The sequence below is a fragment of the Notamacropus eugenii genome, chromosome 5, assembly GCF_028372415.1.
Source record: "Notamacropus eugenii isolate mMacEug1 chromosome 5, mMacEug1.pri_v2, whole genome shotgun sequence".
NCBI lineage: Eukaryota > Metazoa > Chordata > Mammalia > Diprotodontia > Macropodidae > Notamacropus > Notamacropus eugenii.
Window position 1 is genome coordinate 163,546,670 of NC_092876.1, and position 26,809 is coordinate 163,573,478.

At 38.1% G+C, this 26,809-nt stretch overlaps 1 protein-coding gene across 8 annotated transcripts in view; it reads right to left on the minus strand.

Moving 5' to 3' along the window:
- AMOTL1 (angiomotin like 1) overlaps positions 1-26,809 on the minus strand; it is a 254,288-nt gene that overhangs the window by 43,434 nt on the left and 184,045 nt on the right. For all 8 annotated transcript variants that reach the window (XM_072611308.1, XM_072611307.1, XM_072611309.1 and 5 more), the window contains 2 exons: positions 25,612-25,756; positions 23,918-24,007 (listed from right to left, as the gene is read on the minus strand). In XM_072611308.1, the coding sequence (XP_072467409.1) occupies positions 23,918-24,007; positions 25,612-25,756 (235 nt within the window). The remainder of the gene's footprint in view (positions 1-23,917; positions 24,008-25,611; positions 25,757-26,809) is intronic.

The following is a 26,809-nucleotide window of genomic DNA, read 5'->3' on the forward strand; positions in this document are numbered from 1 at the left end:
TCCCTAGAGATGCAGCATAGTACAGAACAAAGAGGATCGTAGTCAGTGGGTTTAGATACCACCTCTAACATTTATTATATATGTCACCTTAAGCAAGTCATTTAACCTCCCTCAAGGGATGTCCATCCACTGGGGAATGGATAAATAAGTTATGGTATATTATTGTGATGGAATACTATGAGAAACACTGGGGATGAATTCAGAAAAACCTAGGAAGACTTGTATGAACTAATTCAGAGTAAAATGAGCAGAATCAGGAAAATATTAATAGTAACAGCAATACTGTAATGATGAGCAACTATGAAAGACTTAACTACTCTGATCAAGACAATAATCCAAGACAGTTCCAAGGGACTCACAATGAAAAATGCTATCAACATGACGGAGAGAATTAAGAACTGAGTGCAGACTGAAGCATACTTTTTTCATTTGCTTTCCCTTACTTCTTTGCAACACAGCTAATATGGAAATATGTTTTACATGATTTCACATGTACAGTTAATATCATATGCTTGCCTTCTCAACAGGTGAGGGAGAGGCTGGAGGAAGGGAAAAACTCAAAATTTTTGGAACTTCGTATTTTTAGAAAATAAATGTTAAAATAAAGTATATTTTAAAATCTGAAAAAAACTGAAAAAATTTGAAAAAAAATCAATTTCTTCATTTACAAAAATAGTAGGTTAGTTTCACATGATTATGATTATGCCATCCCACTTGGCAATACTTTAAGCCTGATGTTGGTCTGTGATCCAAGAAAATTGGTCAATTTCTCACAATTTTCAGTGTTTCATTAGGAAACCGTGTTGCTGGAAAGCAGCCTAGCAGAAACTAGATTTAGGTCAGTATTCACACCATACACCCAGATAAGTTCCAAATGGGTTACATGACTTAGACATAAGAGTGATATTATAAAGAAATACGGAGCAATGAAGAAATTACCTCTCTGATCTATGAAGAGGGGAAGAATTCATGGCCAATCTAGGAACCGATAGGATTGCAGGAGATAAAATGGATGCTTTTGACACCATAAAATTAAGACTTCTTGCTGCCTAAAAATGATTGTAACTAAAATTAGAGGGGAAGTGGGTAAAACGCCAAGGCATCTTTGTCTCAAGTTTCTCTGATAAAGGTCTAACTTCTAAAATACGTAAGGAATAGATTCAAACTGATAAGAATAAGAAATTCTACATTTGATAGTCAAAAGATATGAACAGTTTTCAAAAGAAGAAATCCAAGTTATCAAGAGCCATATGAAAAATGCTCTAAATCATTTATAACTAGCAACTTTGAGGTCCACCTCTGCCCATAGGCTTGACAAGCTTGTCCAAAGAAAGAAAATGACAAATGTTGGAGGGGTTATGAGAAAATAGGCACATTGAATCCTCATTAGGTGGAGCTGGGAACTGGTCCAGCCATTCTAGAAATCATTTGGACCCATACCCTCAAAGTTACCAAACTGTGTGCATACCCTTTGAATAAAGAATATCCACTAATATACCTACACCTTAAAGAGATAAAAGTGGAAAAGGATCCATATGTACAAAAATGTTTAGAAAAACTTTTTTGTAGTGGCAAAGAACTGGAGACTAAAGGAATGTGAATCAAATGGGAAAGGAATAACAGACTTTGGCATATATATGGAATGGAATACTATTATACCATTAGAAATGATAAAAGGAGAAGTCTTAGAAGATATGTATGAACTGATATAGAATGAAGTGAGCAAAACCAGAACAATTTATATAATAATAACACTATAAAAAGTAAAGAACTTCAAAAGATTTAAGAACTCTCATCAATGCAATGATGAACCAGAGGATGGTACCAAGATGTAGAATGAGATATATATTTTAAATATGACCAGTGAAGGAAATTTTTTTGCTTGACTATGTCTATTTGTTATAGGATTTTGTTTTTCTTTGTTCTTCAGTGGGGAGGGAGGAGGCAGGAGGGAAAGAAAAATTCTTTTCATTGAAAAAAGAAAATTGAACTTCAAAATCATTATTCTTTGTTGCTGAGTAACAGAATCCAAGGAACTAAAGATATGAAGCCATTAAGATTCACTGCCTAAAACAAGCCTTCTCCTACAGAGTAGGTGTCCAAATTACTACTAAAAACAAATTTTTTCCCAGATTCATCCTCTGCTTATACTTCATTCACTAAGTTTTGACTGGATTTCCCTGGTGTTTTGTATCCTAAGTTGTTAAAAAGATTTTTGAAGAGAATGTATTCTGGAAGATACCATTTTATTGGGACTGGTAAGAGGTCAGCTATACAACTAGGTTCATTAAACAGTTCCTATTTATTTTTGTAGAGAATTTTCTGAGGGGATAAGGTGGGAGGGGAAAAGAGGGAAGAAGGCTAGTGAATAGATGAGAAAGTAGGAAGGTGGCATTAAATTAATCTCAACATTTAGAAAAATCAGCCTGGAGTAGTAGTGCATATCTGTAATCCCCACTACTAGGAAAGGCTAAGGCTGATGAATCACTTGAGCTCAAGAGTTCTGAGTTGGGCTAAAGTCAGTCAGGTGCTCACATGAAGTTAAGCACTGGCATGGAGAGCCCCTCAGGGGAGAGGGAGGCCACAGATGAGGTTAAAGCTTCAGCAGTGGGAATTGGCTACACTTACAGACTGGGAGACATAGGGAGATACAAACAGTAAATTAGTCAATAAACCTGTGTTTTCTATGTGCTAAGGAGGGGCAGCTAAGTGGCTGAGGATAGAGAGCTAAGCTTAGAGTCAGGAAGACATCCTTCTGAATTCAGATCAAGCCTCAGACACTTATTAGCTGTGTAATCCTGGGCAAGTCACTTAACTCTGTTTGTCCTAGTTCTTCCTCATCTATAAAGTGAGCTGGAGAAGGAAATGGCAAACCACTCTAGTACGTTTGCCAAGAAGACTCCAAATGAGGTCAAGAAGAGTTGGACACAACTAAACAAAACAAGTGCTAAGAAAGGTAAAGATAATTCTCGCTCTCAAAGATCTCACAGTCTCCAAAACAAAAAACACCCTTCAAAATATTTACAAAACTGTTAAGTGATCTTTCAGCATCAAAATAGAGCAGATATAGAATTATCAGTACAATGGAAAGAGGTCCACTGGTTCTTGAGACAGCAGACCTTGTTTTCAAATATCACCTTTGATGTTTACTATCTTTGTGGCTTTTAACAAGGCAGGACTTCTCAGGGCTCAGTATCCTTAACTGTAAATGAGGAGGGGTGAATTTGATTATCCTCTGACATCCCATTCAGAGAAGTTACATCATCCATGGACTCATTCAATACAAAGCTACTTTCACTGGGCCAAATGCAGCTAGGTACTAAAAGAAATCTTACATGGTCATTTGCAGATGAGAGCTATCCAGAGTGAGAAAACCAATACAAAGTTGCCCAATCATTTTGCTTTTTAAATACTGTGACAGTCTCTTCTGGGAAAGGGATCCTTATAGTACCTTGAAAAGATCTTTAACTTTAGTATTATTCCCAAGCCTACAAAATAGGTTGCCATGGTTTCTCCAGGCTTCTCAAGGCTAAGGTTGTGAGTAGGTGGTTAAATGGATCCATTAACAGAGAGATAATCCTGTGAAGACCACAAAGGGTTGAAGTCATGAATTGTTTTTGAAATGAGTTCCTTAAGAAAGAAAATTTTAAAAAGAGATTTAGATGATGAAAAAAAATAGAGATCTTATAGAAAAAGCTGTTTTTAAAAGTACTTGGAAAAGGTGTGTCAAGTCCAGAGACAGATGGGTTACCAAATCTAGGGAGTTCTCCAGGGTTGTTCAAAAATTCCTTCCCTGAGTTTTAGGACTGCTTCAGATATGTTGAAAATCAACCATGGAGACTGAGTATTGGTCAAATTACTAACTATTCTCTTTTATTTTCATTAGTACATGAAGTTGGACTGAGAATCATAACAGGGAAGGGAACATGTGGGTCCTAATCTCAATGTAAGTTTCGGAATGAAAGAGTCCGGAATTTGCAGGCACAGGGCCTCAGTTTGAATTCTGATATTGCCATCAACTACCTGAATTCAAATCTCGTTTCTGCCACTTACTTCCTGTGGAAACTTGGACGAGTCACTTAGCCTCTGTGGGCCTTAGTTTCTACTTCTAATAAAATGAGTGGATTGGACTAGATGACCTCTAAGGGCCCTTTCAGCTCTCCATGAGTTAAGATTAACCCAGTCCCTTTCATTTCAGCTCCCCATCTTAACTACTATGAAAAAAATAAGCAAACTATTAGGACATAAAAATTCCAGGAAATGGATTCCCTGAGTGACAGGAGATAATGATTGGTGATAAACTTTCCAATTCTGGATGCTTTGTTGCTGTAAAACTAAGACAGAAGATGGCCTAATTTGCCATCATGAAATATCAATCTGGAAGAGAAAGACACTTAAAGTTTCCTGCCAGAACAGAAAACACTTGCTATTTATACTCATTCTAAGTCATCAAAACCCAAACAATAAGCCATAGATTCACTAAGAATTAGGAGAAATGATCAGATAAGATGTTTTCTCATAGGTTAGCTGGAAAGCAACTAAATCTGGCCATGGAATCTCACTAAAATAGAGAGGGAAAACCACATTTTAATATGATTTGTATATTTGATTTTTAGCTCCTTTTTGTGTTTAATGGTTTGGCGTTGATTTTTGAGGGGGAGGTGAATGCTGTGTCTTCACTGGTGTAGGGAAGAAATTCAGTATGTAGAAATTTGTCCCATAATGACACACACCATTCTGGGCTGGATCAGAATATTAACAAAATTAAGGAAGGAACTTAGGGAACACAGTTACACACAGATTAGAACACTCTCTGCCCTAGACACGCATAACTCCTTCCATCAGCAGTTCTGTAGCAGATCCTTCATCCTTTTTCCTTTCCTTTCTCAGCCATAGTCTTTCTAAGTAAATACATGCAAACTTAAAATCAGATGAAGACATTATTTTTAACGGTCTAAGACCCATTCTCCCATTCTACCCCTGGCCCCGCTAAATTTCTCTGATTCTATCAACATGTAGCAGTATTCCCGATATATTTTAGGAACCTCTAAGAGTTATGAAACAACTTATAATTAACACCAGATCATTTAGCAAATCCATTAATTTCCTCCAGTATATTTTTAATTCTTTATATAAGAAAATTATATATAAATATATAATGTATATGTGCATATATATATATTATATACTTGTGTATATATACATACATACACACACATATATAGGCATATACTTCTTTTACATTAAATCTTAAGGGACCTTTATGTATACTGGTAGAGCTATTTGAAGTAATCTACCCAGTATTTGAAAAGTACACGTCAGATGACCAACAAGCTCCTTGTATTTAAAACGGCGCTGGTGCCTTAAGATAGAAGAATTCAGAAACACTGAGTATTAATTTAAGGGACAGAAATTAAAATGACTAATCCTAAGAGTTTTGACCAAGTTATTCTTCAATCACCATGTATTCTGCTAATGTGCAAACTGATGGGATGGAGAGAAAAGGCCCAGCAAATATATACTGAATAGTCCCTAAGCCTTTCTTAAGGGCAAAATTATAAGGCCAATAAATTTTGCTCCTAATGTCATTCATTCCCCATTTACTACCTGACTACCTAAGACACCAGACCTGTGAAACAAAGGCCTATCTATGCTCCATCTCCTTCTTAAACAATTTCTCCTGACCTCCCTGCAACTAAACATGCATCCTTAGTCCCATTCCCTTAGGGCCCTATAGCAGTTTTATAAGGTGATGGTTAACTAACCTGATGAATAACACCTACTAACACAGTAATGGGTGATAAAAGATTACACTAAACCCTAATTGTATAAGTGGAAAGAAATCTGGACTTGGACTCAGGAAACCTGAATAGAAAGTCATGGTTCTACCACTAATTAACTGTGTGACCCTGACTGAGTAAACTTCTCCAGGGTTCACTTATTCTCTGTAACTGTAAAATGAAAGGTTGCAATGACAACCCCCTTTTCTGTAGCCCCTGTGTTTGCCAAATCTGTTTCATACATGTGAGATCCCCAGTACTGAAAACCCTCTTCCAGCACTGAACAAGTCCTGTGCAAACAGTTAATAATCCATTTTTTCCTAAGGGGTTCAGTGATTGGGAGCCTAAGGAAATATGCACCCAAAATCACAAGTATGCACGCGCATGTGCACACATACATACATACACACACACACACACGCAGAAAATAAAAGGGTTTTTTAATAAAAAATGCAAGTGAAACTTCACTACCTTTTCATTTTAACTATCTTTCCCAGGCTTCAGACTAGAGAGCTTTCAACCACCTCTTTCAACCACCTCTGACAAACCCTCTCCCTTTCCATTTCAAAAAAGAGGCAGTTGGGTGCAGTGAAAAGGATTCTAGGAAGTCAGAAGGCTTGGGCTCATATTTGGCGTGTTTGACCCATGTGACCTTAGGCAAGTAGTTTAACCTCTCTGGGTCCCAGATGCTCATCTGGGATAAGATTAAGGGGTTGGACTACATGGTCTCTAGGGTCCTTTTTGAGTTCTAGATACATAATGATATTATGATCTACATCTACCCCCATCCTACTCCTGTGTTTTGATGATTTACTGGGAGCCAGAACATTAGATAGCAACTATAAAAGTATAACTGAATAAAAGTCGCCAATAAAAAGTGAAGTTGTACATGTACAAAAATATTTATAGCAGCTCTTTTTGTGGTGGCTAAGAACTGGAAATCAAGGGAATACTCATCAGCTGGGGAATGGCTGAACAATGGATGTAATGGAATACTATTGTGCTATAAGAAATGACGAACAAGCAGACTTCAAAAAAACCTGGAAAGATTTATATGAACTGATGCTGAGTGAAATGAACAGAACCAGGAGAACATTGTACACAGTAACAGTCACAGTATGTAAGGACTATTTCTGATAGACTTAGCCCTGCACAACAATGCAAGGACCTAAAACATTTCCAAAGGACTCCTGATGCAAAATGTCATCCACATTCAGAGAAAGAACTATGGAGTCAGAATGCAGAATGAAGCAGACTATTTTCTCTTGTGTTTTGTTTTGTTTTGGTTTTTCTCATGGTTTCTCCCATTTGTTTTAATTCTTCTATGCAACATGACTGGTGTGAAAATGTGTTTAATAGGAATGTACGTGTAGAACCCATATGAAAGATTGCATGACATCTTGGGGAGGCAGGGGGAGAAAATTTAAAACATATGGAAGTGATTGTTGAAAACTGAAAACAAACTGATAAAAAAGTGAAGTTGTAATAAATGCCTTTGACATTCAAGGAGGTACCTTAAAAATGTCTTATAGGATAATATTCCCTTGACTCCTGAATTTCACACAAGTAAGAGGGTTTCTTATTGTATTTGGCATTCCAGTTTGCAACCAACTCTCTACTATCCCAGGAAAAAGTTGGATTGGGTGACTGACCAAACTCAAAGAGTAGCAATTAATTTATTTTTGTCAACATTTTTATTAATTAAAACTAGTTCACAAAATAAAAAAAAAACCCATAAGATCACAGATCTAGAGCAAGAAGGAGTCATTAACTCTAACTCCTTATTTTACAGATAATGATAATAAGGCATAAGAATGTTGAATGATTTGTCCAAGGTGGTACAATTTGAACCCAAGTCTCCAGACTCCAAAACTAGAGCTCTTTCCACTGTACCACATTGTCTCCCAAGAACTATTTTACAAGAAATATTTCCTTCCCTTTGCCTTTATCCATCCATATCCCTATTCCAACTATCCACTCTCCCCACTGCTACCATCATTTTCTCTTCCACTCAGAGATACCTCTCTCTTTATGGTTCAGCCCTGGCATTTTCCTCCCAGATGAACTACAGCTCATCCAAAGCAGACCAAGCCCAGAAGCCAGAAGCTTAACCACTTAATTCTGAATTCCCTGGGACCTCAATTCCCTCATCTATCTATCCCTGGGCCATTTTCCACACAACCACCAAGAACGTGTAACCATCTCCTCTACTTTCTCTCAGAACCACAATCAAATCAAAACCACCAATACCTCAGGAAAAGACACACCAATGGATTTCCCTATGAACCCACCATCCCTGTGACCTCTTAGACCAGAATACCTTTCTCTGGACCCAGTCCCTTATATGTGTTGACTCCCCCCATTAGAATGTAGCCTTTTTGAGGGTAGAGACTAGTTCTCTTTTGCATTTATATACCCAGTGTTTAGCACAGTGCTTAGCACATGATGCTTAATAAATGCTTTTTTCATTCTTTCATATAGGCATGTTCAATAGCCACTTCCTGATTCTGACTTGTCAGAAAAGGTAAGGCTTCCTTGGTGCCAATTAAGACCCTCTGAAGCTACTCTCAGTCCCCAAAGAGCTTGTGAAGCAATCCATTCTCCATGAGATTTTAGCCTAAGCTCACCCGCATCCCTATCAGAAGAGGGAGAACTTTGTCCAGGCCTCTGGTTCTAAAGATGAGCTGTCGTGTTTCTTGCCTTCTCAATAGATGGGGGAGGAGAGGAAGGAGGGAGAGAATTTGGAATTGAAAAGAAAACTTAAAAAAAAAAAAAAGATGAGCCATAGACATGGGAAATCTATAACAAAGCTTCAGGATTCTCCATATAAGCACTTATCTTGGCGGTTTGTATATTTTTAGTGGGGAAACTTTTAAACTCTGTTACAGTGATATAAAAAAGGGATTGAAAACAAAACAAAACCACAACACAAAACTATAGCCCACCCTGCACTTGTGGGGATAGGAATGGGAGTACGACCAAAAGACAATTTGGCTTCTACTCCATCATGCCTGTATCTTTAGGCATGGAAAGCCACTGCCTACTTCAAGTCACTGGAATTTTGCACTTGGATAAAAGATACATAAGTGTATAAACAGAAGCCCTGTAGCCTGCCGGCTCTTCTGGTTGTCATGAAGGTTTCTGGTTTCTCCAGGCTGCCTGTCAAGGATGATCAAGTGGGCAGAAGCGGTGACAGGCTTCACGCTACAAATTCAGCAGAGCTCTGCATTATGCTCTGGCATTTGGTGGGACTGGGGCCCATTTCTTTCTAGTTGATGGAAAAAGAGAGCTAAAATAGACAGGGAGGATGGGTTGGGAGAGAGAGTGAGATGACAAGTGTCCATGGAAGCATTACAGAAATAGTGTGGAACAGTGGAAAAAGCTCTGGAGCTAGGGGACCTGGATTCAAATCCCACTTTGGACACTAGTTAGGTGAGCAACCTTGAGCAGGTCTCTGAATCCTTTGAGCCCCAATTTCTTTATTTGCAAAAGGGATATATGAAGAAAGACACTATCTGCAACCAGAGAAAGAGCTGATAAATAGAAGTATGTATAAAATTATTTTATATATATACACCTATTTGTGTCTAATGGTAGCCATCTCTAGAGTGGGGGGAGAGAAAAAAGAAAAAAAGGAAATTTACATGATAACTTTACTATATATTTAAAAGGAATAGAAAGTTGTAAGTAATAGATTTGCAGTTTCATGCGCAAAGAAAATGAGGGGGTTGGAATAAATGTCCCCTGAGGTCCCTTCCAGCTCCAAATATATGATCCTACGTGTGCATTATATACTTTATAAACAGAAAAGCAGCATTTTAGAGTGGATAGAGAGTGGCTAGATGGAGCAGTAGAAAAAGTGCCAGGGTTGGAGGCAGGAAGACCCCAGTTAAAGTCTGGCCTCAGAAACTTACTAGCTGTGTGACTCTGGGCAAGTCACTCAGCCTGTTTGCCTCAAGTTACCTCAGTTGGAACCATAACAGCACTTATCTCACAGGGCTGTAGCTGTTGTTCTGTCATTTTCAAGTCACGTCCACCTCTTTCTGACCCCACTCGGGGTGTTCTTGGCACAGGTACTGGAGTGTTTTGCCATTTTCTTCTCTAGCTCATTTTACAGATGAGGAAACTGGGGCAAAGAGGGTTAAGTGACTTGCCCAGGGTCACACAAGCTAATAAGTGTCTAAGGCCAGATTTAAACTCAGGAAGATGAATTTCCCTGACTCCAGGTCCAGTGTTCTATCCACTGAGCTACCTTGCTTCCCCAGTATCAAATGAGATAATATTGTAAAGTTACTTAGCACACTGCCGGGTACACAGTAAACGCTATGCAAATGCTAGCTATCATTATTATCAGCCTTGTAGTCAGGAAGACATTGGTTCACATTCCATCTCTGACTCATACTGGCTGTGTGATCTTGGATAAACCACTCACCCTCTTGCTGCCCTGGGACATAGTACATAGAGCACTACATCTGGAGTCAAGAATACCTGAGTTCAAATCCTGCCTCAAGTACTTCTTAGTTCTGTAACTCTAGGCAAGTCACTTAACCTATCTCTATCTCTGCCTCCGTTTCTTCATTTGTAAAGTGGAGGACTTGGACATGACAGCCCCTTAAGGTTCATTCCATGTTAAACCTATACAATCTTTGACTTGTAGGCTAACTGCTGATCTGCATTATCACAGGTAATTTCCGCACCTGGTAAACTACATCCATGAAATCGCAGGCCCAGACCCCCCAAAAAAGATAACAGTTGCAATGCCACCACCCCTCAGAAGCTGGTAGGTAGAGTAGCTCTGATGCTTGTTGAGTTAGTAGAGAGATAGTTATTGATCAGTTCTCTACACCAATGAAATCACAGGATTGAACTTTCATTACTACTCCTGATAACTCTGTGCGATGCAGTCAGTGGATAGATTTCATTATTACTAAAGAGAAAATGGAGGGGCTGCTCATTGAGCAAATTAGTGGTAGGAGATGAAGAACATTCAGCCCCCAAATTTACTTACTCACCTACGATCTCTTGCTCTGAGCCTGAGCCTATAAGCTCAAGGTGAAAAAACACCCTTAGGGGAAAACGGAATAATAACAGCTATTATTTAGTGCTTTGAGGATGGACTTCCAACACACAATCAGTAACATAACATTTCCTCTGGTTAAAGAGAAACTTTGTCCCTTCACCTCAGCATGGTAGACACTGACTCCAAGAGACTATCTTTGCTTCCCTCCATCACAGAGCCACATCAGGCTGAAATACAAATCTTGAAATCAACATATCTCAGAGAAAGGACCTCTGAGGGTAAATAGTACAATTTGTACCTGAACAAGAATCTCCCATCCAGCATTTCTGATGAATGGAAAGCCTGGTTCACCTTAATTTACAATGCAGCAATCCAACAATTACTGTGTAGAAATGAATGTGTTGGGGTGTGAAGAGAAAAATCACACCTTTGCTAGAAGCCAACACTCTACTCAAAAGTTTACTTGGTTTTCCTGTCTCAGGGAGTTCATATGCACTTTAAGATGAGAAGAAATAAAACTGTTCTGTATCTGATTATTGTTGAGAATTGAACCACATCTCCTTTATCTACCTAGCTGTTTGCATGCTATTTCTCCTTATTTGGATGCAAGCTATTTGTGGGCAGGAGCTAGTTTTTGCCCTTTTTTGCACATACTAAGTGTTTTCCCAATAAAATACGTATTTACTAACTAACAGAGCTAGATCATCTCCTAATCAATGCCCTGAAAAAAAGGGAAGTTTGAGTGATGCTAGCTTTGGTGAGACAAATTTTTAGTTTATTCTTCACAAAATGTCAGACATTAAAAAAAAAAAAAAAAAAAAAAACTTGATTGGGAGATATAGATAAGTAACATCCCACATCCTAGAACAACATCTGCTCTTTTCTTTGCAATGAAGATAGATGGAAGCCAACACAACTTGATGTAATGAAATCCAATGAACCATCAGCACAATCTCCCTTGATCTCCCTATGCTTCAGCTGAGTCAGTGGCATTAGTACTGATGTCTGTCATTTCTGATATGCTTCTCAACTGGTCCTGCCAGGAATAAGAAACTCAGAAGAGCTTTTTATTATATTATTTTAGAATTGTTCAGGCCCCTTGAGGACTCAAGGGATAGCAGAAGAGTAAGTAAGGTATAATGACAATGAAACACATCAATATTTTTTCAAAATTCTGGATTAAAACCAGACCCTAAATAAATCTGGCCTGGATCATTTTTCCTCTTAAGTTTTTAAACCCATGTGGATTTTAAGAGAAATCAAGTCCATATGTTTCTGACTCATTTACCCATAACTCATCAAAATGTTGTTTTGTAAGAATCACTGAACATCCAAGAAGCGCTTGGGGTCTTTTTTGTTGGTTTCTTCTCTTTCGTCCTCTCTTTTGCCTAAGTCCTTTTTTCTTAGAAAGAGAAAAATTACCCTTTGCCCACCAGAAACTAACTTGAAGAGGTCTCAGTCTGTTTGGAAGCTCCAAACCCAGAGCATCAAAGGAATTCCAAGGGTGGCCATATTGGACCTCTTGTCATTGCTTAACTGACAAGAAGGAATGCAAACATGCCAGGACTAATGAGGTCTTTACTAAATCCTAGCAGTTCATTGGGAAGTCAATTTAAAACCCCAATAAGGTGAAATTTCACCCTTCTCCATTTACAGTAGTTACTTTGCATATAACCATTTAGCTTTCAAATGCCTAGCCCCAAAGATCGTAAAGAGTTTGTCGGAGGACTTTGTCCTGTTATTTTTTTCTCAAAGAAAATAATCAGCAAGGTTTAATTCCTTGGAAAACATGATTAAGGCTCCCTTTTCTCAGACATATCTAAGATTTAGCAATTACAATATACTGAGAAATCACAAGAAACAATAATGTAAATAAAGATGGTGAGGTATGTTGGAGTCAGGAAGACCTGTGGTCAAGAAGTTAGATAGATAGAGAAATATACATATATAGAGATATACATAGAAAAATATACATATATATGTATATATATACACAAACATAAATCTTTAGAGAGATACCTCTCTAATACAACAACTTGCAGATCAAATGCTGTTATTTTACTAGAAGGGATCTCCTAACAGGAAATAAAGCAATACAGTCATAGTTCCAGACCAAAAAAAAGAGGACAATCAACAAAATGTGTCTCTTTCAAACATAGTAGGTATAATTCTGATGTGTGTTAATCAAGCAGTCAATGGAGTATTAATGTAAAAAGGCAAAGAAACAATTTTTCCCAGGGTCTGATTGAAGGCCTTATATGTAAGGGGCAAGCTAATATCCATTCTGCCATCTTTACCCTTTAAGTTAGGAGATCACTTTTTCAAAAGAGGGAAAAAAAAATCTCAACTTTCTCTAAAAGGGCCATTGCCACACTATAGAAGGACAAAGTGTGTATTGAAGGAAGGAAAAAATATAAGAAGGAATAAAAATCTTTACATTCAGAAAACTCTCTAATTAGTGGACTACAGAGTAAGAGTTGTACTAAGAAGTACAACTTCTTAGAATTTGTAACTGTATTGTATTAAATATAGGTAACTCCAAGGGGAGAACAGGACTGAACTGCATTCATTTAACACTTTTCAATATGAAAAGAAGTCTGATCTATCTGGATGACCATGTCCTTCTTCAAAGAGTCAAGCCAAAGATTTGATTCACTGACATTTGACTTTTTAAAAGGAAAAAAAAATCAAGGTCTCACTGCGTTTGTAACTTGTGGACCCCAAACACAAAGGTCAAGAAGACTTTAACTCTTATTACTCATGAAACAAGCAGTTCTTTGGTAGAATTCTCATGATCTTTTACCTGACCAGCCCTAAAGGAAATGCTTCAGTAGTATATATACATTTAGACCTAGAAATAAGATGGCCATGATACTTTTTCATTTCCCAACCAGACTTCATTTCCCCACCACCTAAAGTAACTGCCAATGACTGTACAATTTGATCTTATTCGCCCAATGAAGAAATAATAGTCCTAAGGTATTCTGTCCTGGACAGATGACATTAATAATCAAGATAGCATCCAGAAAAGGGTGGTGAAGGTCCCATATAATGACTAGTTGAAGGAACTGGGAAAGTTTAGCCTACAGAAGTGAAGACTTAGAAGAATCCATGATAAAGAACTCAGAGCATTTTAAAGACAGCCATGCAGTAGAGGGGCTGGGTTTGCTTTGTTTGGCCCCTGAGGGTAGAACTATAGGCACATAACCAAAAAAGTACATAATTTTCTTCAAGTGATGAAGAAAGAGTTGTGTTTGCAGAGAGATATGCTTAATGTTAGAAAAATGTCCTAAGAATTAAGCATTATTAAAAAGTGGAAGAATAGAGGTAAAATCAGAAGGTCTGCAAGAAAATCCTGGATGTCCACTTGTACATGTTGGAGAAGGGACTCGTTCGGGAACAGACTGGACAAGATGTGTCTCCAGGCCCCTTCCATCTCTGAGAGTCTGTGATTCTGTTACACATGCTACCATGAGGAGCGGCTGCTTTGCTAGGCTTCTTCTAAGCCAAATGGTAAGATTCAAAGACTCATCTGAAAAGTGTGACTTCTAATGTGACCACTGGGTAGATGTGTGATTCACTCCCACAAAACATGACATCTATAAATCAAAAAAGACCTAACGAAAAGCAAAAAGAGACTGACTGTATAAAAAGAAAAAAAATATTTAAATGGAGGAAGATGAGTTGGGTCCAAGTCCCTGTTCTGACATTTACTAAATATCTGTGATGGCGGACAAGGCATGCAACCTTTTAGAGACTCAATTTCCTCATCAGTGAAATGGAAACGATACGTATACAATCACCTCAAACACTTCCTGTGAGTAAAGTGTTTTGTTAAGCACCACATGATTGTGTTACTATTATTTTGGTTGGGACCTTGTTACTAATGGGTAGAGTAACCGCACAGGTCACAAGTCCCTTTCTGGCCCTCTATGCCTTCCTCTGTATTTTGCAGATTCTGTCCAATAGTAAACAGGACCTTCTTGACCCCTTATTAACTCTGACCAAAGCTCTTTGAAGGGCTCAGGATCAACCTGTTCCTACCTCTCCCAGATCTAACCTTACGGGCCTTCAATGAGTGACCAAAAAGAGAGGCAGGAGTGGGTACATGCACTTCTGTGCTTACAGAAGTGAAGATCAGTACACACAGAGAGCTGCTCACCGTCCTCCCTTCAGCATCTTTGCAACTGCTGAGGAGACAGCTAGGTGGCACAATGGATAGAGCACTGGGCCTGGAATCAGGGAGTCCTGAGTTCAAATCTGTTCTCATGTATGAGACTAGCTGTGTGACTCTGAGCAGGTCACTTCATCTCTGTTTGCCTCAGTTTACCCAACTGTAAAATGAGGATGATAAGAGTACCTACCTCTCAGGGTTGTTGTAAGGATTAAATGTGATAAGAGTTGGAAAGCACTTAGCATGGTCCCTGGTGCACAGTAAGTGCTATAGAAATTCTAGCTATTATTTTTATGCTACTTACCTGCAAACAAAGGACAAACACAACAACTGAAGTGTCAGTAACACAGGACAAGTGTGACAATAAAAACAAATGACACATATTGCTATAAGCATCGCCAAGTATGTTTGTAAATACTTTATTTCATTTGAGCCTTACAATAACCCTGTAAGATAGGTTATGTATTAAAGGTATTGCTTTATTGTTTTGTCTGACTGTTCATGACCTCATTTGGGGTTTTTTTGGCAAAGATACTGAAGTGATCTGTCATTTCCTTCTGCAGTTCATTTTACAGATGAGGAAACTGAGACAAACAGGGTTCCAGGGTCACGCAGCTCTGAGGTTAGATTTGAACTCAGGAAGATGAAGTCTACCTGACTCCAGCCTGGGACTCTATCCATTGTTGCCACCTAGCTGTCCTAAAGATATTTTTAATTTCCTCATTTTAAAGATGAGAAATTCAAGACTAATTTCCTTTTGGAACACAATCAGCAAATATCAATCCCAGGTTTCCCCAAATTCCAAGTCCAGCATTCACCCATATTGCCCCTCTAACAACACTACTGCTCAGTGTCATGGTTTTAACCTCATAACATACTTCCACAATTTCTATTATATTTTCTCCCTCTACGGTCAGAAGAAAAAATATTACTTCCACTGTACAGATGAGAAAATAAAAACATAATGATTTAGGTCAGCCATGCACAGCTAGCTTAAGAGAAATTCTAGAAACTCTGTCCCTCCTTTCTTTTTCCATTTTGTTAAGAATTCAAAGGAATGTATGGGTTCATGACTGCAGACATGTTCTTACCTGGTGATGCAGAGAATGTAGAAAGGACTAGGTAAAATGAGTAGTAGTTGGACGATAAGGACTTGTCTGGCCAAAACATTGGTAAATATTTTTGTTTTGTTTTAGATTTAGGGACCAAGATTTAAAAAAAAGAAAAAGGTCATCTATATGAATCTCATCCACGACATCTCAAAACTTCTCTCAAAATTCAGATACCATGAGTTTTGTTCTCTGATCTTCCTTTCATTTCATCAGTAACTACTGGATTTTAAATTCTTGGCAAAGCCAAGAGAATCTATCTATCAATCAGTCATTAACCAACAAGCATTAATTTAACATCAAACTATACGCCAGACATTGTGCAGGAAGCTTGGGAGCTGAGGCTACAAATACAAAGGATGAAACAATCCCTACTCTCAAGGAACGTACATTAATTATAAGGGGGAGACAACAAGGATGTATAAAAACATATAAAGAATAATACAAACAAAATATAAGGTAGTAAATACAAGGCAGTTTGGAGGGAATTAAGATCCACTTTCTGCTATGCACTATGAAGTGCTATGCATCTTATATGGCACAAATACTTTAGGGAAATGGCCTTGAGCAAGGGTCCTCAGTTTTCCTATCTGTTGAGTGGGAATAATAGTATCTCTGCATCTCGTAGTTCTAATATTGGAAAGCATAAAGTGTACAGCATGAAGGCTAAGTGAGAAAATTAGCCCCACATCAGTTAACCTATTTGCTTCAAGCACAGTGGCTGGATTCAATTTCTCGTCTATCACATCACAGATGAAAACCATTTGAAACACAGCTGAAATAGATTTCTGGGCCCTCTTATATTAAGGGTGTGATTCCGCCTTTGAGACAAAGCAGAGCCACATTTTTGCTGCTACAAATCCACTCTCAGCTAGAGAGGCCCCTTTCCCATCTCATTTGTGCCATGCCTCTAAGCCAGAAGGTTTAAGAGGTGTCAAGAGAGTTTCCATGCTCACAGAATACCAGGCACTGTTGCTCAGTCGTGGCGAGCTAGTTCTAGGAAACTCTTGCCAGAGGTCCAGAAGATGAAACTCATTCTGATGGACTCTTTTGCATTCTGATCCAAAATGAGTGACTCAAACTGTGTCCCCAGGCAAAAGGTCAAAGTGTGAGCCCCATAGGTCCTCTTGATACTATTACAATTCCTCTGCCTATATGCACTATCATTTATAAGTAACGTTGAAACTCTAAACATAGCCCTCACTTAAAGAAAAGGTTCAGATTATGTCAAAAATGAGGATTTAATTTAATGAGCCTGTAAGGGCCAGGCTGATGTTCTGGAGCACTGAACAATTGATGGTGCTAATGCCACATTGTGGACAGACAGGTCTCTAAAACTTATTAAGGATTATATGAAAGGTTGCAGAAAAAGACTTTAGTGGCCTTATTTATACTTTAAAACTCTTTAAAGCACAGATCTAGAGGGATATTTTTAGCATGATAAAAATATATATCTCTAAAACCCAAAGTTATCATTATTTGACCTGGAGAAACACAAGAGGATTTTCTAATCAATAAAGGAGTAGCAAGGAAGTCTCTTTTGTCTATTGTTATTTAACATAGTTCCAGAAAAGCTAGAGTTCGCAATAAGTCAAGGAAAATAAATTGGGGGCATAAAAATAGGCAAAGGAGACAGAACGATCCCTATTTGCTAATTCATGGTAACTTAACTCAAACCACCTCAGAGAACCAGCAAAGAAACTAAATGAGACATTGACATAAAAGAAGTCCCAACCAAAATAACTACAAAATGCTTTTAAAAGTTTTTCAATCAATCTTCTAAGGCACATTTAAGATTTGTGTAGAAAAAAATTACAACACTACTCAAAGAAATAAAGAATGACAATAATTGAAAGTATATTCAGGGTTACAGTTGGGTCATGCCAATAAAATGAAAATTACACAACTATATTAATTAACAAATTTAATGCTATACCATTCAAACTATCAGACTATCTCACATAGCTATACAAAATAATATTATAATGCATTTGAAGAAACAAAAGGTCTAGGATGTCAGGGAAAAAAAATGAAAAAAAAGTAGGATAAAAAAATAGTACTTCCAGACCTTCAATAATAACGTAAGCAGTAATCACCAAAACTATTTCGTACTGCCTAAAAATAAATAAATAAAATCTTTCCTAGCAATATTATTTATCAAACTATATTACAAAGCAGTAATCATCTAAATGATGTCTTATTTAAAAAATATAAAAATGTTTATCAGTGGAACAGATTAGATATACAACTTCAAGGAGCTAATGACCATAGTAGCACAGTATTCAATAAATCCAAAGACTCTAGCTAATGGAGTAATGGGTAAGATCTCACTATTTCACACAAATTTCTGGGAAAACTAGAAAGCAGAATGAAAGAAATTAGGTTTAGACCAACACTTCACAGCATGTACCATGATAATCACCAAATGAATATGTGACTTGGATATAAAAGTTTGCCTCATGAACAAATTGGAGAAGCAAGAAAATCTCAGATCTATAGATATGGGAAGAGAGCATAACCAAACAAGGAACTGAGAGGATCACAGAAGACAAAATGGACAACTTTGATTACATAAGCTAATATTTCTGCACAAACAAAAACAATGCAATTAAAATGAAAAGGAAATCAGTTAAGTGGGGGGAAATCTTTGCAACAAGTTTCTTGAATAAAGATTTAATTTCCAAAATATATTTTTAAAACTTATTCAGATTTATAAGATATGAGCTATTCTCCAATTGATAGTTTTCAAAAGAAGAAATCCAAGCTATTAATAGCCATATGAAAAAAGGTTCGGAGCCAAGATGGCAGAGTAGAAAGACACACATACACTAGCTCTTCCCCCACAGCCTATAAAATATCTGTAAAGAAAAACTCTCAACAAATTCTAGAGCAATAGAAGCCAAAGAACAACGGAGTGGAGATTTCCAGCCCAGAGTGACCAAAAAGGCCGACAGGAAAGGTCTGTCACACCGTATGTGGAGCAGAGCCCAGCTGAACCTTGACTGAGTAGCAGGGTGCTGGGAGGAGGACCCAAGCAGGCCTCAAGGGCAGAATCCCTAGCAGCAGTAGCTAAGGTTTGCAGATCCCTCAACCCACAGGTGCCAAAGGTCAGTGAGAGGGTTTTTTCAGCTAGAGGAAAAGGGAGCAGGGTCTTCCCATAGCTCTGGCCTCAGGCAGTGGTGGCAGCAACTCCCTTGTCAGCCCGCATCCATTGTTGGATCAAAAAACCTCTGGGGGAAATGAGCAGCTGATCCTTACCTCAGCCCTGTGTGGTGGCCCTGCCCCCACCTAATGCTCCTGGAGGAACTGAGAAGTTGATCTTTATCTCACAATGAATGGTGGCCCTGCCCCCAATGAAAGCCAATGGGGGAAATGAGCAGCTTATGTGAATCTCAGACCTCAGTGCTGGCTTGGTGGAACTGGAGGCCAGGTGGTTGCGGAGAAGAAACTCTACTACTCGCAGATTCTGGGCACAAGAGTTTCTGGTTGCCCCCAGACCAATGCACATGCTTGATTGTGCCACCTTGGAGGAATTGAGATCTTACAGATCCCAAGAATATACCCTACTCTTGACAAAGGACCCAAAAGTCAAATAACTGGTTGCAAAACTGCCCAAAAAAGGGAAAAAAATAAGACTATAGAAGGTTACTTTCTTGGTGAACAGATACCTTCTCCCATCCTTTCAGATGAGGAAGAACAATGCTTACCATCAGGGAAAGACATAGAAATCAAGGCTTCTGTATCCCAAACATCCAAAATAAATATTCAATGGTCTCAGCCATGGAAGAGCTCAGAAAGGACTTTGGAAATCAAGTAAGAGAGGTGGAGAAAAAATTGGGAAGAGAAATGAGAGAGATGCAAGAAAATCATGACAAGTGAGTCAACAACTTGCTAAAGGAGACCCAACAAATGCTGAAGAAAATGACATCTTTAAAAATAGACTAACTGAAATGGCAAAAGAGGCCCAAAAAGCCAATGAGGAGAAGAATGCTTTAAAGAGCAGAATTAGCCAAATGGAGAAGGAGGTTCAAAAGCTCACTGAAGAAAACAGTTCTTTAAAAATTAGAATGGAACAGATGGAGGCTGATGACTTTATGAGAAACCAAGAAATCACAAAACAAAACCAAAAGAATGAAAAAATGGAAGATAATGTGAAATATCTCATTGCAAAAACAACTGACCTGGAAAATAGATGCAGGAGAGACAATTTAAAAATTATGGGAATACCTGAAAGCCATGACCAAAAAAAAAGAGCCTAGACATCATCTTTCATGAATTTATCAAGGAAAATTGCCCTGACATTCTAGAACCAGAGAGCAAAAAAATATTGGGAGAGTCCACTGATCACCTCCTGAAAGAGATCCAAAAAGAGAAACTCCTAGGAATATTGTAGCCAAATTCTAGAGTTACCAGGTCAAGGAGAAAATATTGCAAGTAGCTAGAAAGAAACAATTTGAGTATTGTGGAAATACAATCAGGATAACACAAGATCTAGCAGCTTCTACATTAAGGGATCAAAGGGCATGGAATATGATATTCCAGAAGTCAAAGGAACTAGGACTAAAACCAAGAATCACCTACTCAGCAAAAATGAGTATAATACTTCAAGGGAAAAAATGGTCTTTCAATGAAATAGAGAACTTTCAAACATTCTTGATGAAAAGACCAGAGCTGAAAAGAAAACCTGACTTTCAAACACAAGAATGAAGAGAAGCATGAAAAGGTAAACAGGAAAGAGAAATCATAAGGGACTTACTCAAGTTGAAGTGCTTACATTCCTACATGGAACGATAATATTTGTAATTCTTGAAACTTTTTTCAGTATCTGGGTAGTTGGTGGGATTATACACACACATACACACACACAAACACACACATACAGAGAGAGAGAGAGACAGCATAGGGTGAGTTGAAAAGGAAGGGATCATATCTAAAAAAATGAAATTAAGAGGTGAGAGAGGAATATATTGAGAGGAGAAAGGGAGAAATAGAATGGGGCAAATTATCTCTCCTAAAAGAGGCAAAAAAAGACTTTTCAATGCATGGAAAAAGGGAGGAGGTGAGAGGGAAAACATGAAGCTTACTCTCATCACATTTGACTCAAGGAAGGAATAAAATGCACACTCATTTTGGTATGAAAACCTATCTTACAATACAGGAAAGTGGGGGATAAGGGGATAAGCAGGGTGGGGGGGATGACGGAAGGGAGGGCATGGGGAGGAGGGAACAATTAGAAGTCAACACTCTTGGAGAGGGACAAGGTCAAAAGAGAGAATAGAAGAAATGGGAAACAGGATAGAATGGAGGGAAATATAGTTAGTCTTACACAACATGACTATTATGGAAATCATTTGCAAAACTACACATATGTAGCCTATATTGAATTGCTTGCCTTCCCAGTGGGGAATAACTGTTGAGTATTGTTCTTGCATACAACTGGGAAATAAGAAATACAGGTAATGGGGTATAGAAATTAATCTTGCCCTATAGGACAAAAGAGAAGATGGGGATAAGGGAAGGGAGGAATGTTAGAATGAAGGACAGATTGGTAGAAGGAGTAATTAGAATGCTCAACACTTTGGGGTGGGGGAGGGGAGAGATAGGGAGAAAATTTGGAACTCAAAATTTTGTAGAAATGAATGTTGAAAAATTAAAATAAATTTAAAAAAATTTTTTTAGTGTTTCAAGTCACATAAACAGAGAGACGTACAGTAAAACAACTCTAAGAGTTCATCTCACATTCATCAGATTAGCATTCCATTCTACCTCTTACCCTGCCTTGCAACTCCAAATCTTGTTCTCTATCTTCATCATGACCTCCAATTAGATCTCAGTTCTTTCCCAGACTGCACTTTCCTCCCTTACTCTCTTGGCCCATTCAGTGGTGAACCACTCAATTCTACACTTTCCTCTTCTCTTGAGTCCCTTGCCCCCTTGTTATATCATCAATATTTCCTGACAAGCCTCAACCTTAGATCACTACCACCATCCGTTGTCTTTGCTCCTATGTATAGACGGCTGAATAAATTGGACAGAATCATAAAACTGTGCTGACTGGGCACATTGCAGATTTATGTTACATAAACTCATCTACATCTTCACTGTTTTTTAGACCTCCAAATTTTTTCATCCATCCTCAAACTTCTCATGGCTGAAATCCTTGACTCATATTTCACTGAAAAAAATGAGGTCATTCTGCCTTCTGTCCCTATCTCCTCCTTCACTCCCATCTCACACGAAGAGGTTATTCTTCTCTTTACCAAAGTATGTGTAGAAAACTATGAGGGTGGAACACATCTGATGACATCAGACTCAGCTGTTATGCTGGTCAGTTTTGCTGAACTGCTTTTTCCCCCTCTTTCTTTCTTATCCATTGTTAGAGAAGAGTGTTCTCTGGGGAAGGTAGGAAAGAAAATACAAATTTCAAAAAAAGGTGTTATAAAAACAAAATAAAGGTATTAATATTTTTAACTTGGAGAAAAAATAATCTGGAAAGGGATCTTGGAGTTTAAGTACAAATAGCCAAAACTAATGGGAAACAAATGGAGTTTTGACCCAAATGTAAACGTAACCAAAGAAGCTTTTGGCAAAGAAGTTAAGTATGGTAATAGTTACTGAAGGACTTAGCTAATTATGTCCCAGTCTCTGAACTTTAGAGTTCTATCCAGGAATAAATAGCAACATCATGGGATAATTGGTCTTCCATTTTAGGAAGGATATTGTTAAGCTGGAGCTCAGTTAGAGAAAGGTAAGCAAGATGATGAAGAGGCTCAAAACTAGGCCATAGAAAACTGTTTTGAAGGAACTGGGACTGCTTATTTAGCCTGGAGAAAAAGGAAGGAAAAAAAAAGAAAACATTTTCCAGGACTTATGGGGCTGTTACATGGAAAGAAGATTCAACTTATTCTGCTTAGCCCCAGAGGGCAGAAGGAAGTACAATGAGCAAAACTCACAGAGAGACAGACCTTAAGCTTGATTTAAGAAAAAATATTCTAGGCATTTGAGCTGTCAGAAGTAGAATGGACTGCCTCAAGAGGTAGTGAGTTCCCCATCACAGAAGGTCTTAAACCATAAATGCAATATCCACTTATCAGGAATCCTGTGGAAACTACACCTGCCCAGATGTGAGTTTGGACTAGATGACTTCTGATGTCCTTTCCCATTCTGATTCCAAGCATAATCCCTCTCTGCATGAATCTAAACCTTGATCAATAACTTCTCACAAGTCATGTGTATTTCCTACTTGTGTTGATGAAATATCTTCCCAACCACTCCAGGCAGAATAAAGGCATTTTCTAACATTTATTTGGGGAACACAACTTTGTTATGTCTCAAATGCTTTTAAGGGTAGAGGGCCAGGAATTGCTGCTCACTTATGAGAAATAAGTGAGTGCTAGAGAGCAAATCGTAGTAACAGTTGGTCCCAGCTCCCTTTCCACTCCAGACCAACCAAAAAAAAAAGAAGTAAACTTTTAGGGCTGCTTTACATGTCTGATGTCAGAAAGTATGGTAAAGTTTTTCCCCACTCCTCACCTTTAGAGTTTTATCCAAAGAAAGAGAAAGATGATATATCACAGAGGAGAAGTTAGACCTAAAACTAAATTTATGGTAATAATATTTCCCTCTGCTCCACATTTGGCAGCCTTATATGGTACTAGGTCTGTGGTCCAAGCAGGTTACATGCTCCCAAAGTATCTCTCCAACTTATCATAACTCTCTTCCACTGCCCACTTTTGATTTTATTTTTATCCTTTTTAATTTTTGTTTTTGTTTTGTTTTGAGGGTTTTTTTGTTTATTAAAAACATTTTAGAATAAATAAATTTGAATACTTACTCTGAGAAGCATAATGACCTTCTGTTGCTTTATCTTCATGCCCATCATATTCTCTGCTGGCTAGTTGCCTGTTGGCAGTCTCCAGGCGGTCTACACATAAACAGGAAATGCTTTAAAAACAAATACACATAAACATAAAATCATCAGTCTACCAAGAAAATAAGATGGGTGCCAAGAAGAGGGCATGAATCAATGGTCAGGCAGGAGGTAAAAAATGGGGAAAGCTAGAAGGTCAAGAAACTGGGGAAAATGCTATCTTCCTGACCCTTTGGGGTCACAGGAAACTTTTGTTTCCAAGTCATAAAAAGAAGAGTCTCTAGATGTAGGCTCAAGTTGGTGTCTTCTAGCAAATTAATGTAATTCTAGTCTCTGCGGGCATGAACTGAAGTTCCAGGGAAGTTCCCGGGCATGTTTGGATGTTTGTTCCTCCCCTGCACGCCAAGATAGGAAGCCTCCTGAAAACAGGGCCCTTCCAAGGAGACTTGGCCTTCTCATTATGAAACCCAATACCATGGAAGGAGGAAAGGTCCTCTGATCTGAATTTCAAACAGGATTGGTCCCAACATCTCAAGCCCCTAGAAGGCATATATACCATATCAAAATAACTTGAAAAGGAGACAGAGACACAGGGGAGAGACTTCTGCTCTTAAGAGTCATTTGATACATCTTTAAATTTATTCAATAGCACAGCCTGGAGTGAAATGTCTTACTCATTTTGAATAGTTCAGTCAAACAAATGTAGACAAGAGGGACTGTGACTCATACATAGGTGACTGTTGATAAAGGAAAACCTAGAACATAATTGGGGATTGTTACTACCATGTAGTGTGTGTGGTAGGCACCAAAAAAAAAAAAAGGCTTGTTGATGATAAGAAGACAAGGTGGAATTTAGAGGGTGATCTGCTTCCACCCTTCCTAAAATATTCGGAACTCTACAGTAGGTAATCTCCCATTTCTGAGCAGTGAGCCAGTCCAAAAGCATTTATTAAGCACCTCCTAAGACCGGGCATTATGCTAAGTACTGAGGATACAAAAAGAAGCAAAAACAAAAACCAGAACCAGTCACTGACCTTAAGGAGCTCACAATTGGTGAAACAATAAGGAAACAGCTACGTACAATTAAACTAACATAATACAAGGAAATAATCAACAGAGGGAAGGGACTAAAATTGAGAGAGGTTGAGAAAGGCTTCCCATAGAGGATAGGATTTTAGCAGGGCCTTGAGAGGCAGAAATGAGGAAGGATAAAATTCTATCCATGGTAGACAGCCAGTTAAAATACAAATAATCCATATACTCTTCATGGTTCTTTGTTTTGGGGAACAGGTAGAAGAAGAGAAGTAATTTATTAAATTTGGGTTTGGAATCCTCTAGGAAAGATATATGTCATTTGATCTCTTTAACCACATCTTATCAAGTAGTATTATTTTTTTAACAAAAGGAAAGTATATATGTACACACATAAATATATAAATACCAGTGATTGTAATATGTATAGAAATATAACATCTTACAAGGTAGACAGAAATGATTCTGTCCTTTAGCAATCAAAAAATGCAGTTGAAATTCACCAGCTTATCTAGCGCAGGAGAAACCCTTCTTCATGAAAAAGAAAACTCTGAATGTTGGTAAGTAAGGAATACAACAAAGTCCCCAGAACTTGGAGTGGAAAATACACATAGAAGTGAACATGCCTCGTAGGTCTCTGTTGAAATCATGAAGTCTCCTAATCTCTCCTTCCAGTTTGTTCCTCATGGCTTTGTCCAGAGACTCTCGCTTGGTGGTTGACTTGACTAGACTCTCATAGGCTTCTGAAATCCTCTGAATTTCTATTTCAAACTGAAAGATAAGAAGGAATCAATATTAAAAGTGAGCTTACATTATGGACATCTTTGATATTCAAAGGAATACTTGAAGATGGTCTTATAGACTAAACCATATTCCCTATACACCAGGTAAGCATATGATTTCTACTTCCCTCCCTCGCTCTTGAAAAACACTCAAAAGTCCTATCAGGATGATGAAATAAATATTCAAGGTCATGTAGTCTAGCTCCAGGTCTCTAACTTTAAAATTCCTTTTATTCCTTCTATTATGTAGAATCATAGAATCCAAAGAAGGAAACTAAGAAGCTGTCTACTCTGACCTCATCCAAATCATGAATCCTCTCTGTGACATTCCTGACAAGCATCCATCCAACTTCTCTTTGATGTACTCAGGTGATGAGGCCAGTGGCTCACCACTCCATTTCCTTCATATTCAAGATGACCAATTTCCTGTTAAGAAGTTTTTCCTGCCATTAAGCTAACATTTACTTCTATGTAATGTCTCTCAATTGGTCCTGGTTCTTATCTCATCTAAGCAGAAACTGAATCCCTTTTCCACATGACAATCCTTCAAATATTTCCAAACAATTTAACAGCCTACCCAACCCAAGTCTTTTCTAGTCCAAAAAAAATATCTAAGTTTCTTAAACTGAGCCCCCTATGGTATGAATTCAAGTCCCTCTGCCATATTCACCCTCCTGTGGACATGTTGTAGGCTGTCAATTTTTATTTAAAATGTAGTACCTAGGACTGGAAACATCTAAATGTTATCTGAGATAGGAAAAGTACAGTAAGACTATCCCCTCCATCATCTTGGATGCAATGCTTCCATTAACACAGTTATCCTGTTGCTCTATTGACTCATACTGAATATGTAGTCCACTAAAACCCACTAGGTCTTTTTCACATGAACTATTGTCAAACCATGCCTTCTCAATTCTTTACTTGTGCAGCTAATTTTGTTAAAATATAATTTAGGACTTTACAAGTAATCCTTTTATACTTCAATATGATATAGCAAGCATCCAGTCTATTGTGTTTGTCTATCAACATCATTTTGGACCCT